Below are 14569 nucleotides of genomic sequence, written 5' to 3' on the forward strand. Positions count from 1 at the left end.
GGGAAAGATGCATGTACATGTTTAATCAGTTCAATCAGCCAATTAATGCCATACTTCTTATACACATGCAAACTAACAAATAGAATTACAGTGGGCACCTAATTACAACCAGAGTTCGAAATCCCGCGTTTGCCCGGGGGAAGATACGGGCACGGGTAAGAAAGTGAAGATTCCCGAGGGCAAAAGCGGTCACGGGCAAAAAAACGAATTTTCCCGCGGGCCAAGCGGGCACGGGCACAATAAAAAATATTCCCGCGGGCAAATTCGGGCACGGGCAAGATTCCCGCGAGCTTAAACGGGCACGGGCAGATTCAATGCACCTTACGAAAAAGTGTTTAAACTATTTAAATAGCGTGGAAATAGACACCAAATACTTGAGGGAGTATATTGAAAACTAATCTGCATACAGAACTGTTATGACGTGCTTTTTTTAAGGTTAACGAAGTTTTCCAGCCCATTTCCGCCTTATAGAGCCCCGAACATTATACCTTTACAAATCAACAGAAAATTTTAAGAACTTTAACGGGTCAAAATTCTAGAAAACTCCACTTCCGGTCGGTTCTAGAGCCGGAAGTTGACGTAATTTAAGTGTTATGGTGAAGTGTGACCTATCTATCTATCTTTTTCATGAAAATTTTTACAAAAATCACAAAAACTTGTCTTTTTTAAAAATTATTAGTCAGAAATCATTTTAAAACAATGCCTAGTGCATAATAATCAGTTTCAGATAGTTTTTGGACGAAATCACCAACTAACAACTTTCAAATTTCAAGTTGGAGACTTAAGGGGGAGGTCGTCGAGAAAATTTTTTTCGCCTTTTCAAAATTTTGATTATATTTTTGGATTCCTCGATAAAAAAGGAGTATTTTTGGTCTCTAGCATTTTCTCAATTTGTTAACTTTTTAATGTAAAATTTTCGATTTTAAGTCTCGAACTTGAAATTTCTTGAAAATTATTAGTTGGTGATTTCGTCCAAAAACTATCTGAAACTTATTTTTAAGGGGGAGGTCGACGAGAATCGGGATTTCCGTGACCAAAAATGCGGGAAAACCTGATCAGATAGGCCAAATCTGAATTTACTGGCAAATAGAAAAGGGTTGAAAAAATTAACCGGCGAGAACTAGAAAAAATTTCGGTCAGAAAAAATCGGTCGAAAATCCCGTCAAAGTAGTGCCATTTTCGCGAAAATGCACCAAAAAAGGTCATTTTTTTTACAATTTTCTAAATTTGACCCCTAAATCTCATTTTTATCAAATGATTTTTGGCTAAAAAGATTTGGGAGAATCTATAGATTCTAAAAAGTAAGATTCATACGCAAAGTGAAATTACGATCACCCCGGAAAAAATTCTCGTCGACCCCCCCCCTTAAAATCGAAAATTTTACATCAAGAAGTTAACAAATTGAGAAAAAGCTAGGGACCAAAAATACTCCTTTTTTATCAAGGAATCAAAAAAATGTTATCAAAATTTTCAGAAGGCGAAAAATATTCGACGAACTCCCCCTTAATATTATATCAATTATGGTTTTTCCAACGTCAATTCTGGGTCTACATCGTTAATCCTAGCTTCACCGACTTCAATCATGGCATCTCTAATGTGACATTAGTAATGTCAGTCCCGAGTTTTTCGACGTCAATCACGATTTCTCCAACGCGAATCCCGTTGACGTTTGAGCCACCAACATTGATTTCTGAAAAGCTTGGATCGAAGTTGTTGAAGCCGGGACTGAAGTTGGTGAAGCCGGGATTGACTGTGGAGAAGCCAATACAACAAAGTTATATGATCAATCAATTTAATTAATTCACATCGCCGTTTGCCCAAGTCGCCGTTTGCCCAACTTGGGGAAACGGAGACCATTCGGTCGTAGTTTCTAACTAGCTCCTAAAACTTGCGATTTAAAAATCCGAATTGATTCAGGGTCGTTTTTATTTTATTTTCTTATTTTGAAAAATAGGCTTGAGATTTAGCAGTAGAAAAATGTTCCCCGGGCTGCCCTCGGGAATATTTCGTGCGGGAACGCGGGCAAACCGCCCGTGCCCGTTTATGCCCGCGGGAATCTTCTCATTCATGCCCGTGCCCGTATCTGCCCGCGGGAAAATTTGTTATAGTGCCCGTGCCCGCTTGGCTCGCGGGAAAATTCGTTTTTGTGCCCGTGACCGTTTTTGCCCCCGGGAATCTTAAATATTCTGCCCGTGCCCGCCCGCCCGCCGCCCCCTTGCCCGGGAGCCGCAAAAATTTCGAACTCTGATTACAACTGCACTATTATGTTTGCCGTACAAGAGGTAAAAGAAAGTTGGAGAAATAAGTCAAAATCGCTCGATTTTATCTTCTGCGAGAATCTGTTATCTTTACAAATTTCATTTCTAACAGTAAATATTATTTCATTTTATTTACAGCTTTGAGTACAGAATTTTTCTATTTCTGTCTTCTATCGTATTGCCACTCGCATACTTCGCCCATGGCTGTCACGAATTTCGATGAAAGCTTGTTGTATTCCTCTTGTAGTCTCGAGTTGATCAGGTCTTTCAGTTTCACTTGGTACTCGAGCATCAACAGTTTCTGCTCCGCTTCTGGCAGATTCGGGTCGATCTTTGGCGGTGGGTAGTCCGCTTCGGCAGCTTTAAAATCATTAAATACATGTTCCTAAGACTCAAATAAACCCGCAATAACTTTTTCTTCAACTTCGCATGTTTTTCTGGGCGAGCCAACTGATGGTCTTCTACCTCTCGACTTTGAACGAGCTTAAAATAATAATCATTTCAAGCTTCCACTTTGTAGAGAAAAAATTTCTAGTAGCCCATGACTTATTAATCACTTTGATAAACTCCTAAAAGAGTACGGTACTCTGAGTACCTCTTCCGATTGTTCCGAACTTCGAGGCCCTCTCCATTGCAGATTGTCGATGAACAGGTTCTCCCCCATATGCGGCTCCTCCATATGCGCTTCCCTAAACATTAATGCATAGACATATGCTTTACTTGACAATCGGGTCATCTGATAGAGAAAAAATCATTACCACAATAGAAGGTCCACGGCGTGAAGCACGTCCTCTACCGTCTCCTTCGTACGCTGAAGAGGCTCCGCTAGAACGTGCAACGGCAGCAGCAGCAATTTCTCGAATCTTTTCTTCTTTTTTCGCGGCTTATTCAATTTATTTATTCATTGAATCTATCGATATTAGAAAACCTTCAAGACTTGCACTTTTAACTTCGAAAATGGGCTCTCCGTTTTCACCCTCAACGAATTCCCTTCCATCTTCGTCGACGAGAATCTGTCTCCCACTGTCATCAACAAGTGGTTTGCCGCCTTCACCAAGAAGAATCTCTTTCCCATCGGCTCGTTTCTCCTTCTAAATATTGGCTACATTCTGGTTCCCACTGTGAGCGCACCTTGATAACCGGCTCTGGGACTGGCGCGCGACCTTCTTGGTAAAGAGGACTTCTTCCGTCTTTTGTTCCCACTTGAACTGGCTGACCATTTTTATCGACGGGTGCGAGAATAGGCTCACCGCTTTCATCAAGAAGGGGTTTTCCGGACTCATCAACAATTTCACCTTTTTCATTCGTTTTTGCAACAACTGGATTGCCTGACTTATCCAGCACAGGTTTGCCAGACTCATCAACAAGTTGACCTTTTTCATTTGTTTTAGCTGTCTAATCAGAGGATCAAGAAACATAAAAGCATAAACGAAATTTTGCCAATAAGAATATTTTATGATATTTATGATTTTGATCCGATCCTTTTGCGGTTTTCTATTTCCTTTTTTCCAATCTTCAAGTTTTTCTTCGGCGATTCGAGCCTTTTCTTCGTAAATTTTCTGAGACTCGGCCATTGAGTGCATAATTTCATTACATTTTTTCATTTCTTCGGCCCAGAGCATCAGTAAATCCTAAGGCATAGGCATTATGACAAATAATTTGCTTTTATGAGCAGGATAAAGTTGTAGTTTGGATAATAAACGCATGCGGGTGCGCAGAGGGAGATTCTAAGAACTGTTAAGGGGTCAAGTTAGCCAGTGTCTTCAAGATCATTGACCCACGGAATCTACTGACCCTTCTTCTTGCATAAAATGATATGCTCTCTCTCCAATTATAACTTACTTTTGGTGAAGGCGATCCTACTTTGACATAGCCTATTCGCAGTCTGTCGTTGCATGATTGACCGTTTTTGTCTTGTATTTGGACCATGTATGCACCTCCATCACATTCGTAGCAGTCAGTTATCGTCAGCGACCGACTGTGGCCTCTTGAGCTTAATTTGAACTTCTTGCAGTCTGTTCTTAAGATTTTTATGCGTGAACAAGGAATACAATTTATTAATTATAGGCGTTGTTTAATCTTTTCTTGGATCGGCTTATTCCCAAAAGGAGAGTACCAAAGAACTTGTGCGTCGTGTGGCTAACCACAAGTTTTCAAAGACAGCAAATTTAGTTTTAGCTAGGTATTTGGTCATATCTTAGCGCGTTTTGTACTGATTATCCACTCAAGGTGACTTGATAATGCACCTCTTCCATTACTGTAGATAAAACATTGATCTGCGAAGTATTTAGAGTCAGAGTTCAAGCTATAAGTTTGATACTCTGAGCGAGGAAAATAAATTTGGTCATTAAAGTAAGCGCTAAGCATTTGGTTAAGCAATATCCGCACTTTAAACTGCAGATGTCAGGAAAGACATATTCATGAATTTGTAAACTTGACTCCACAGAAACGGAAAGTGTGGCTTCTCCTTTAGGTGGCACGATTGGATGATTTATAGTTTCAATGAATCCAAGTGGCTCAGCAGCTTTTGACACATTCTGTTTTTTCAATATGCCATTCGGGCCTGCTCCGTTGACCTTCAACTCGCCACTGTACAGCAACGATGAGTTCCTTGAGACGGGGATTTTCACGAAATAGAGACCAGCATCAGCGGCAGAAACATTTTCTGTTCAAAGCGGTCAAATAAAGCAGTCAACCAAAAAGTAAAAATCATGCTTTCGACCGAAGCTATTGTCAAAGTAAACGTTGATCCATTTTCGGAGCCAGTTTTAACCCTGTCATTTTCGAAGATCTGCTCGTTTGGCCAGGAGACGTCTAAGGAAGATGATTTATGCCACTCGACAGAATTCGCAGAAAGATTGTCTTCCAATACGCATTTCAATGTGGCAATTGATCCAGCTGAAGTTGTCACATCGGCGATGCCAAAAGAAGGAATAGAGAGAGATTGCACTTGAATTTGCACGATTCGGATGGGCTCGAATGAAAAGAACTCATCGTTCTCTGTTTTTGGTTCGCTCGTTTATATTGATTAATTACGGTCTAGTAGTTTGGATGAACTTGCAACCAAGCCTTTGATAATCGCGAAATAAGCGCCTGCGTTGGCTCTGCTGACATTCTCGAGGTTCACAGAAGATAAATCTCCATTCCTGAGGAAAAACACATTATAAAAATTGTCATCGCCTATTGAAGGTCATGTCATGATGACCTCGTGCATTTTTATGGATTGGAAAAAACAAATATAACACCTTGTAATGGACGCTTCAGAAACAGGTTTATCATCGTGATACCAACAGACCGGAGCTTCTGGTGGAGACACAGTAACATTGATACTGAAACTTGCTCCCTCCTCAACCTGTAAAGACACTCTTAGTTTTTTTCCAAATAGAGTTATGGACTCGTAGTGAGAAGCCAGAATAACTCAGTTATACCTTCATTGATTGACTCGACGACAGTAGCTTTGCTTCTTTCTTGTAGAGGAGACGTGCTAAGGACTATTTAATACGATTATCAAGACCAGTCAAGATCAATTTATCCACCTTTGGTTTAGCCTCCGTCTGCACCTCTACTTGATAAGTACCAGCCCGAGAAGGACCAACGTCATTTATCTTTACGCGTGGTTCGTAGGAGTTTTATATCATTTTTACGGTCGGTTGATTTCCGAGGAGAAACATAAAATTCCGTCATGTTAGAGTTAAGAGTTAATAAAGAGTAATCAGCCTGTAAATTCTTCAGAATTAGGAAGCAGTAAACACAAGTGTGCGTTCACTTAATTAATGGCGTTAAAAGCGTTGGCTTAGCTTTGTACTAGCAGCACATAAATAACGCTGTTTATTGTTCATTTTCGCCACTGATCAGCAAATTAGAACTCTTTAGGAAGGAAATAGGCCTCTTCTGCATGTCAATTAATTTTATTTCCCGCTTTTAAATTGGCATCGCGACAAACTAAGCCTCCTAATGGCTCCTTCTACTTATGCTCTCCTAATCTCTATGATTCGGACAAAAACGATCAGATCAAACCTCACACCCTTTTTAGAGGTCATCATCTTCATCCTCACTGAAATAATTTATTTTACTCAAATTAGGAGATTGTGCTCTCCAGAAAAAAAAATGATGAGCCCCTTTCTTAAGAAAGACTTTTCCGTCATCTCGTGATATTTCTATGTTGGCGTCTTTGCCGGGCTCAATTGGCTCTCCGTTGAAGCACCAAATAACATCTGCATCTTTGGGATCGACGACTGCTGCGAAAACAGCCTGATGCGTGTCAACACCGATGACGTCGGTCAGTGGCTAAAAGGCATTAATGACAAGTTTTGATGACCGCTTTTGATGAGATTAATCTTCTTCCAACGGGAATTTCATATCTCAAGCTTTAAAAAGTACAAACGCACGTGTAGAAAGCCCTCCATAATTCTCAGTGCAGCGACAACCCGGTGGACTGCTGACTGACTGATAAGAGCTTTTCAGCCCTTTGTCGCCTGTGGCTTTTTTCGCGTCGTAAAATTAAGACTCTTAACGTGTCATCAACTCCATTTTTCATCCTTTGACTATTCGCTTGTGGCCTTTGGACTTATTTAAACCGAGACCCTTAAAGTGACCTCTTGCCTCTTATTTAAGTACCCCATATAATAAAATGGGCCATATTTGTCTACTTGATCCTCATTGTTTCCCACTGGCGCCGACTGTGAAATTTTTAAAAGTACACTTTCAATTTCCAGTTTTTTTCCAGCTCGGCCAGTGTGCCTAAAAAGACCGGCGCACTTGAGAAGAGGTTGGGTGTCCAAATCAACCCGGCGGCCCAAATAGACCACGAAAGAGGCCAGACTTACAGACAATCCTGAGAGAAAATAAACTCCCTTCGAGACCATACGGTATTTCGAGCTCTTATATAGAAAATCGTTCCAGAAACTTACTAAATGAGAAAACTCTCTAAATTTCCAAGCCTAAATAAAGATCAGCGACACCAGATCATTTTGAACTTTTCCTGACCTAGGAGCGGACAGTATTTACTCGACTTGAACTTGATAACTCAATTAGCGGGTCTATAAGAATATTTAAACCAAGTGAGCTTAGCGAAATATTACAGTAGTCATCTAAAACACCTGCAGAAATGAAACGATCGATTTGCTTCTTTTTCCGTCTTTTATTGTCGCAGAAAATAATTAAATTTGCTGTCGCTGAAGTAACTGGCTTACAGTTAGGGGTTAATAAATCAACAAACACACAGAGGTTCGTGTTTTGGGGCTTCTTGCGAATAATTGATGATCTATAAGTTTTAGTTACTAGCTAATTCAGAAAAAAGAGAAGAGAATAATCTAGAAGGAACGTTTATTTATACAGAAGATGAAGACCTTGTGAGCTAATCGACGAGAAAAACGAACCATGACTCTGGCGAGTTTAAGACACTGCACGCAAAAGCTCACCTTTCTACTGATAAGCACACTTTCTATATCAATTGCAATCGCTGAGAAGTTTGACGATAAAATTGACGGAGTCGCTGACCCCTGCACCGACGCATCTTTATTTTGGGGTGATCAAGTAGGCTCTGTATAATTTGCTCGTTCTTTTATTAGACTTAGGCTTTGACAGCGGACGATGTTCGTCGTATATTTGGCCGCGAACCGGAAGAAGTTCTAAGCGACCTCGGACAGGCCGCCGCACACAAACGCGCCAGAAACGAGACTGCCGGCAAAGCAGAGTTGATGAAGGAGATCGAACAGCGCGATCGTCGCAAGAAACGGGCAGTCACTTCTCTACCCGAGCGTAAATGGCCTCATGCTGTTATTCCTTATGAGATATCGAGTAACTTTACGTCAAAACAAAGAAGTATCTTTTACCAAGTTAGTCTTCGCTAGATCAGAGATTTGCTCTTTTGTGAGTATGAATTAATGAGATTAACTAATTAATCGTCCTTCTTCCTTCTTATCCCAACGCGATTTTTAGGCAATGCGTCACTGGGAGCTCCACACTTGCGTTACCTTCATTGAACATATAGGGAGGCCCGAAGATCCCCATATTTTGTTCACTCAACGACCGTGCGGATGCTGCTCGTTTGTAGGCAGACGTGGACTTGGTGCACAGGCGATCTCGATTGGAAAGAACTGCGACAAGTTTGGGATCGTTGTTCACGAGCTTGGTCATGTCGTCGGCTTTTGGCATGAGCACACGAGACCTGATAGGAATAGTTATTTAAATGTAACTATCACTAAAATATGAGGATTTATCACCAAACGCACTCAAAAACTATGCAAAGGGATGATTACATAAAAGTCGTATATGAAAATATTCAAGAAAACCAAGACTACAACTTTCAAAAAATGCCACCAAATGAAATCGACTCTTTGCAAGAACCCTATGATTTGGATTTCACAGCTAATAGCTATTTTCAAAAGAAGCTAGAGAATAGTAACTTGAATAAGTTTCTTTCTTAGCTTGAAATCTTGGAAAAGACTTTGACTCGATCATGCATTATTCTCGAAATACTTTTGCAAAAGGTGCCTTCATGGATACGTTGCGCCCTATCCCTCAGCCTGGAGTCAGCATAAAACCGACTATTGGGCAAAGGATTAAGCTCTCCGACGGTGACAAGATTCAAGCACGCAAACTTTACAGATGTCCATCTTGTGGCCAAACGTTACAGGTAAGAATGGTTATCAAAAAGCTTAAGAAACACGAAGCATCCAAAGGAAAAATTGTTAAAGTAAAATATTTAATAAGACTCCGACCGGAAACTTTTCGAGTCCAGGTTATCCCTCGTATGTCAAGCATGATAAGCAACTCCATTGTGAGTGGAGGATCTCGACTACGCCAGGAAAGGGCAATTAATAAAAATACGAGCAATGAAGAGGAACAAAACTAAGCCCATGATAAGGCGAGACCTTGGAAGTGAACATATCAGATCTTGGTTTTGCGTCAGATGCGAATTGTCACTACGATTTTCTGGAAATTTACGATGGTCCGACGCTGAGCGACAAACTGATAGGAAAGTACTGTCGAGACAACATGCCAAAAAGAATGTCTTTTACAACGACGACGCATCGGATGTTCGTCAAATACCGAAAGGTTTCACGCCGTTCAGACTCAGTGGGCTTTCGAATGGAATACAAGTATTTGTTGCATGTCATTGCTCAGTGAAATACTTTCAGAGCTATTTGCGGTGGAACAATTATGCTGAATGGCAACAACAATCATGAAATCGTGTCCCCGAATAACCCGGACAAGTATCCTCCGAATTCGAATTGCGCTTGGGAAGTACACGCACCTCCTGGCTACAAGATTGGCCTTGAACTCAATGAATTTGAAGTTGAACAACACGAGTCATGTACGTATGATTATCTGGAGGTACGAGATGGAGCCACGAAGAACTCGCCGCTAATCAAAAAATGGTGTGGTTTCAAGGCCCCCGATCCAATTAAATCTTCTGGAGAAAAATTATTTATTGAATTCAAGAAAGGATTAAATTCTCTATAACTACCTACTAATTATTAATGAGAAACGATCCTTGAAAAGTCAGACAATAATGTGAATAAAGGAGGTTTTATCGCAAATCTCATTCCCGAAAAAGACGAATGTCTTTTGAATAATGGAGGATGCGAACAGGTTTGCGTTATCAGTATTGATACTCTTAAAGCATATATTCTCAAAAGATATGTCGCAATAATATTGGCGGCTTTGTCTGTCAGTGTCATCCCGGTTTTCACCTAAAAGACGATGGATTTTCATGTGAAACTAGTTGCGGTGGAACATTAACTAGGTTTGTCGTCGTTCACTTTCACTTCTTGATATTTTTATCAGTAAAACGGGTGAAATCGTGTCTCCAGGCTTCCCAAAAGAATACCCTCCGGACAAAGAGTGTCTATGGATGATAGTGGCACCTTCAGATTATAAAATAATACTTACATTCAACCATCTTGATATAGAAGGTAATCTACTTCACAAACACAATAGAGGACTAGAAAGATTTGTGCATGCTGCAACATTCATTCTCCAGTTAACATTATTCAATTGACCAAATGATATGTGACGTGGCTTTCTCTAACAGTGCCTTTCATAACATATGGTCGCCTTATAAAGAGTAATAATTCGGAGTAGATCCTTCAGGGACACAAGGAGGCTGTGAATACGATTACCTCGAATTGCGTTCTGGACTTCTGGAAACATCGCCACTCCTTGGAGGGAAAATCTGCTCAGTCCGCACAGAAAACATGCCTTCGGTTTCATCAACACGGAATCACATGCGCGTGTTTTTCAAGTTGTCTTACATTAAAAGAACACACTATTCATGATTTAGGTCCGATGCGTCCATAGGCAAGACCGGTTTCAATGTCACTTACCAACTAGACATTGACGAGTGTCAAAAAAACAACGGCGGTTGCCACCATCTCTGCGTCAATGAACCTGGCAAATATCACTGTGCATGTAGAAAAGGTTTTTTATGATATATCTATTATACGTTTTAACTTGTTTTGAATAGGATATACCCTCCATACTGACAAAAAGAATTGCAAAGAAGAGCCCCAATGTGGAAGTGCATTTGATGTAACAGGTGAGATCGGAAACAAAGAAAAAACGGTCGTCGACTCAGACGCATATTTGTAGAATACCAAGACAAATTTTACTCTCCTGGATACAGTTCTGGGCGGTACCCAGAGAAGGCTAATTGTAATTGGAAGCTGAGAACAAAAGATGGACATCGAATCAGAATTAAATGGGAAGAGTTTGATGTCGAGCAACAGGAAGACTGCGGCTACGACCGCGTGGAACTTTCGGAGCAGAAAAGACTTGTTCAAAAAATTTGCCGCTCCTCTCCACATGATTACATTTCCAGAGGGAATGATGTTGACGTTCACTTCTTCTCTGATGGTTCAATCCAAAAAAAGGGCTTCAAAGCAGTTTATAGATCCGAGTGCGGTGGAAATTACACGGGTGAGCGCGAAGCCAAAATTTCTCTATCAAAAATTTAGTTACTGATTCTGAGCGTGTGATTTTTTCGCATGCATCAATCGGAGACAAGGACTATCCGACTGATGCTGATTGCACATGGACATTGAATGCACCTGGGTAATCAAAAATTTGCCGAATAAATGTTCTTTATATGTAGTCGTGATGAATTGCCTGGAATGGCGACGAAAGTAAAGCTGACCTATCAAATGTTTCAAATTGAGGAAGAACCGACTTGTAAATACGATTATTTGGAAGTGAATTCTATGGCTAGTGGTTTGGTAGGAGAGCTTGAGATCTCTAGCAAAAATAAAATGATTAGGTCGAGAAGCGATGCGGCGATGGTAAGCCCTCGAGCTGGCCAACGTCGAAGCCTTTCGTTGAAATTCTCAATCTTCCCGGTAGAAAGCCTCTTTCCCGATTTTATTTACCAGAAATATATAGTTACTCTACGCTTCCAGTCGGATGGAACGATCACGAAAAGAGGTTTCCAAATTAAGTATTCTTTGCTGCAGAGACGACGGAATACGATGCGACACCCCAATGCGCGGAACTGAATGCTTTATCGAATGCGCCAATAGATCTCACTACTACCTTCTTTCCTTCCATTATCCAAAGCTGCTGTTATGTATAAACGTTTAGTGAAAATTGTCCACTTCATATAAAATAATGAATAAATGATCCGGTAAACCGAACTGCTCCCTTTTGTATGCAAAGACAATAATGACAAAAGAGGTAATTGAGTAAAAAAATATTTTATTTTAAAATTTCCGCAGTGATATAAATTGGAATGTGAAAAGCTGAGGAGGCAATGGTGAAAGTGAATGTGATAAGTTGGTAAGGAAGCTTCGGAAACTGTGATTGTAAAGGGCGATATTTTGCATTTTAGACTTTGTTGAGAAAGGGGAATGGGATGGTTCAAGGTGATCTGGGGAAAGCGATTGTGAATGGGTTTTCGTAATACAGTGATGAACAGGTGAAAACAAGGACTCCTAAAAAGATGTTTCGATTATTAGTATAATTTAATTTAAAAGCGAACATATCATGTCTCGAAAGAGCCTTTTAGGAGGCCTTGTTTGAAGATGAATTTGGATAAACATAGCCTTAGTCATTTTTCTCAGAGCGCCGGAATCGCTTTCGAATAGAGACTCCAAGTTCTTTCACCGAACTACGACGCTTAGTCTTAGGCTTCTTGAAGGCTTCTCGTCTTTCTAGAGTTGTATTTTTCGAGGGCGTGCTCTAAAATATAGAGTATACTTTATTGCCCTAAGGAAGAAAACTTGCCTCTTGTTCTACTGGATAGGATGAGCGGAGATGAGCCGGCTGGAGTTTGTTTCGTTGAGAAATGAATGAACTGCCTCGACTTTTGTAAACGAACTCGTTCTCTTTCTCAGCTGAAGACGACTTCGTCGATGACGATGACGATGATGCTTGATCCGATTTTTGATCGTGTGCCGACGAGCTTGCCTCGTCTTCGTCTTTCGCAAGGACGTTGGTGATACGCGAGTTTCGGAAAAGCGCTTGTTGGACATGGTCGTCGTCATCCTCATCCTCGCAGACATTTAAGGCCAGACGACCGGGAGTCTGGATCGGCGTAGAAAACGGCTGCTGAAAGGGAATTTTTAATTTATTTTATAAATTGGAACATAAAAAATAAAATTAATTTTCTTTATCTCCCACAAGCAAATCAAAAAGCGTGGTATTGATTATTAACAAATGCGTTAGATCAGACACATGGCATGTGTCACATGCAGTATCATTCGTGCAAAAAATATACTTCCTCACCCCGAGTTTCCTTTGGAACGGATTACTAAGCCAAGAAATCTAGAAAGGGATAGCATGAGTGAAAACTATGGGGCTTACATTTTCTGCGTTGTGCCTAAGAAGAGCTGCTTCTGATAATATCGACTCTTTCGGAAGTGGAAGCTTTGATCTATCGAACTGAGACGACTGGATCGAACCGTTGAATTCGTCGGAGTCTTCTTCCACTTCAGTCTGTTGCTAAACGTTTTATAGTATCCTTTTAAAACTCAATACTTTACCTGATATTTCTGAAGATCACTTATGGTCTTCTCTAGCTGCTTGTTTTTCTCGGCATTCATCGACTGAATGAGAAATTAAGTAAAACATCTCTTTTGATCAATAATAATTTAACCTACCTCTCGTTTCTCGGAGCTTTTCACAGTTGCTTCTAACTCCTTGATCCGCGCAGAGAACTCTTCATTATTTTTACTCAGCAGTTGCTTATCTCTTAGAATGGTTTTATTAACGAATAAATATTTTCGTCACATACCGGATAAGTTTTTCGTTCTTTTCAATTGATCGCTTTAGCTCGTCCGTTTTCTCCACGAGCTCTCTATTCTTGAGCGCAAGATCCCGTCCAAGTGCCTTTATTTGATCTTCAGACTTTTTAGAAATTAGAAGAGCATTCTCCGACTCGCGCATTTTAGTTTTCAAGGCGTTATATTTTTCCGTGACGATATTTCTATTATTTACTTCTTCGAGAAGCTCTTTCGTCTGCGCCTTGATCGTATCGTCTTTCTTTCTAAGTTTAGTCGTCATGTCCTCTCGCATTTTTCGGAACTGATTCTGTATCGCATCTATCTCTTTCTCTTTCTGCTCAATTTTCGTTTCGAAGGCACATTTTTCCACAGCCCAGACACTCTCTCGCTCTTTTGAAGATTCTGCATTCTCGATTCTGTGAGCAATGATCTTCTCGTTCTCGTCTTTCAAAAGAACTAGCTCCAAGTTAGCAGCTTCAAACTTCTTGGAGCATTCGGAGAAGCGCTGTTTGAGAGTATTGAGCTCATCCTCTTTCTCATGCAAGTCTTTATTCAAAAGCTGTTTTGCAGATTCCGCTTCTTCGATTCTCTGAGCAACAATCTCATCATGCTCTCCTTTCAAAAGAACGATTTTCGAGTTGACAGCTTCAAGCTCGATCGTCTTTTCTTTCAACGCCGTTTCACTCCTTCTGCGAGTCTCTAATTCTTCAGCGAGCTCCTTTCTTGCGCACAGTAGAACCTGATTCTGCTTCTCTTCGTTCGAACTCATTTCTGTAATTTTCTCTTCCAGTGCCTTTATCATTTCTTCCGCGAGATTACATTCTTTCTTCAGAGCTTCCTCACGGGCGCAACTCTCTCGACAGGCAGTGCGACTGCTCTCGAGTGCTTCTTTGTACTTCTCCGACTCTTGCGTTGTCGCTTGTCGCTGCTCTATTTCACGATCTACTTTCGCGGTCAGTCGATGAATAGTTTTCTCATTCTCGTCGCACTCGTCTAGCTTCACCTCAAGACTTTCTTTTGCGGCTTGCAACGCTTCCTGCAACTCATCAAAGGATGCTTCTTTCGCAGCGAGTTTGTCGTTCTTTAGAGGGC

The 14569-nt window shown here is 40.7% G+C and overlaps 4 protein-coding genes across 4 annotated transcripts; 1 reads left to right on the forward strand and 3 right to left on the reverse strand.

Moving 5' to 3' along the window:
* Window positions 1-2384: 2384 nt before the first annotated feature.
* On the reverse strand, window positions 2385-4187 carry LOC145709062 (uncharacterized). Its single transcript, XM_081786747.1, has 8 exons — window positions 4101-4187; window positions 3800-3889; window positions 3390-3653; window positions 3187-3349; window positions 3017-3141; window positions 2854-2947; window positions 2661-2741; window positions 2385-2618 (listed from the first exon to the last, which is right to left on the reverse strand). Exons 1-8 carry the CDS (start codon window positions 4185-4187, stop codon window positions 2416-2418), a joined length of 1107 nt encoding a protein of 368 aa, XP_081642873.1. The 3' UTR covers window positions 2385-2415.
* On the reverse strand, window positions 3745-6353 carry LOC145706599 (uncharacterized). Its single transcript, XM_081784020.1, has 7 exons — window positions 5795-6353; window positions 5687-5749; window positions 5504-5610; window positions 5328-5404; window positions 4998-5258; window positions 4101-4935; window positions 3745-3889 (listed from the first exon to the last, which is right to left on the reverse strand). The coding sequence occupies exons 2-6, from the start codon at window positions 5690-5692 to the stop codon at window positions 4928-4930; spliced, it is 459 nt and encodes a 152-aa protein (XP_081640146.1). The 5' UTR covers window positions 5693-5749; window positions 5795-6353; the 3' UTR covers window positions 3745-3889; window positions 4101-4927.
* LOC145709064 (bone morphogenetic protein 1-like) lies at window positions 5878-11874 on the forward strand. The gene is given in 19 exon segments (XM_081786748.1): window positions 5878-7126; window positions 7551-7793; window positions 7835-8095; window positions 8199-8439; window positions 8526-8611; window positions 8704-8895; window positions 8973-9072; window positions 9127-9361; window positions 9401-9854; window positions 9902-10008; window positions 10050-10177; window positions 10356-10506; window positions 10546-10682; window positions 10729-10800; window positions 10854-11180; window positions 11219-11315; window positions 11356-11476; window positions 11518-11596; window positions 11640-11874. Coding segments are annotated over 18 exon segments (3057 nt in total). The 5' UTR covers window positions 5878-7126; window positions 7551-7637; the 3' UTR covers window positions 11753-11874.
* A 63-nt stretch (window positions 11875-11937) lies between these two features.
* On the reverse strand, window positions 11938-14553 carry LOC145706596 (uncharacterized). The gene is made up of 7 exons (XM_081784017.1): window positions 13489-14553; window positions 13355-13445; window positions 13238-13300; window positions 13059-13196; window positions 12981-13019; window positions 12480-12803; window positions 11938-12434 (listed from the first exon to the last, which is right to left on the reverse strand). Exons 1-7 carry the CDS (start codon window positions 14277-14279, stop codon window positions 12300-12302), a joined length of 1581 nt encoding a protein of 526 aa, XP_081640143.1. The 5' UTR covers window positions 14280-14553; the 3' UTR covers window positions 11938-12299.
* Window positions 14554-14569: the final 16 nt, after the last annotated feature.

Source organism: Oikopleura dioica, chromosome XSR, assembly GCF_907165135.1.
Source record: "Oikopleura dioica chromosome XSR, OKI2018_I68_1.0, whole genome shotgun sequence".
NCBI classification, from domain to species: Eukaryota; Metazoa; Chordata; class Appendicularia; order Copelata; family Oikopleuridae; genus Oikopleura; species Oikopleura dioica.

Excerpts from the sequence above, each read along its gene's own strand:
- LOC145709062 (XM_081786747.1), bottom strand. The coding sequence starts at position 4,187 with ATGGTCCAAATACAAGACAAAAACGGTCAATCATGCAACGACAGACTG. Across the intron at positions 3,890-4,100 it reads TAGGATCGCCTTCACCAAAA|GATTTACTGATGCTCTGGGC; the intron begins GTAAGTTATAAT and ends CCTATGCCTTAG. Across the intron at positions 3,654-3,799 it reads AGAAAATTTACGAAGAAAAG|ACAGCTAAAACAAATGAAAA; the intron begins GCTCGAATCGCC and ends TCCTCTGATTAG.
- LOC145706599 (XM_081784020.1), bottom strand. Across the intron at positions 5,405-5,503 it reads TCTGAAGCGTCCATTACAAG|GAATGGAGATTTATCTTCTG; the intron begins GTGTTATATTTG and ends GTTTTTCCTCAG. Across the intron at positions 5,259-5,327 it reads TTATTTCGCGATTATCAAAG|AGAACGATGAGTTCTTTTCA; the intron begins GCTTGGTTGCAA and ends AACCAAAAACAG.
- LOC145706596 (XM_081784017.1), bottom strand. The coding sequence starts at position 14,279 with ATGATAAAGGCACTGGAAGAGAAAATTACAGAAATGAGTTCGAACGAA. Across the intron at positions 13,197-13,237 it reads GTGATCTTCAGAAATATCAG|CAACAGACTGAAGTGGAAGA; the intron begins GTAAAGTATTGA and ends TAAAACGTTTAG. Across the intron at positions 13,020-13,058 it reads TTAGGCACAACGCAGAAAAT|ATTTCTTGGCTTAGTAATCC; the intron begins GTAAGCCCCATA and ends ATCCCTTTCTAG.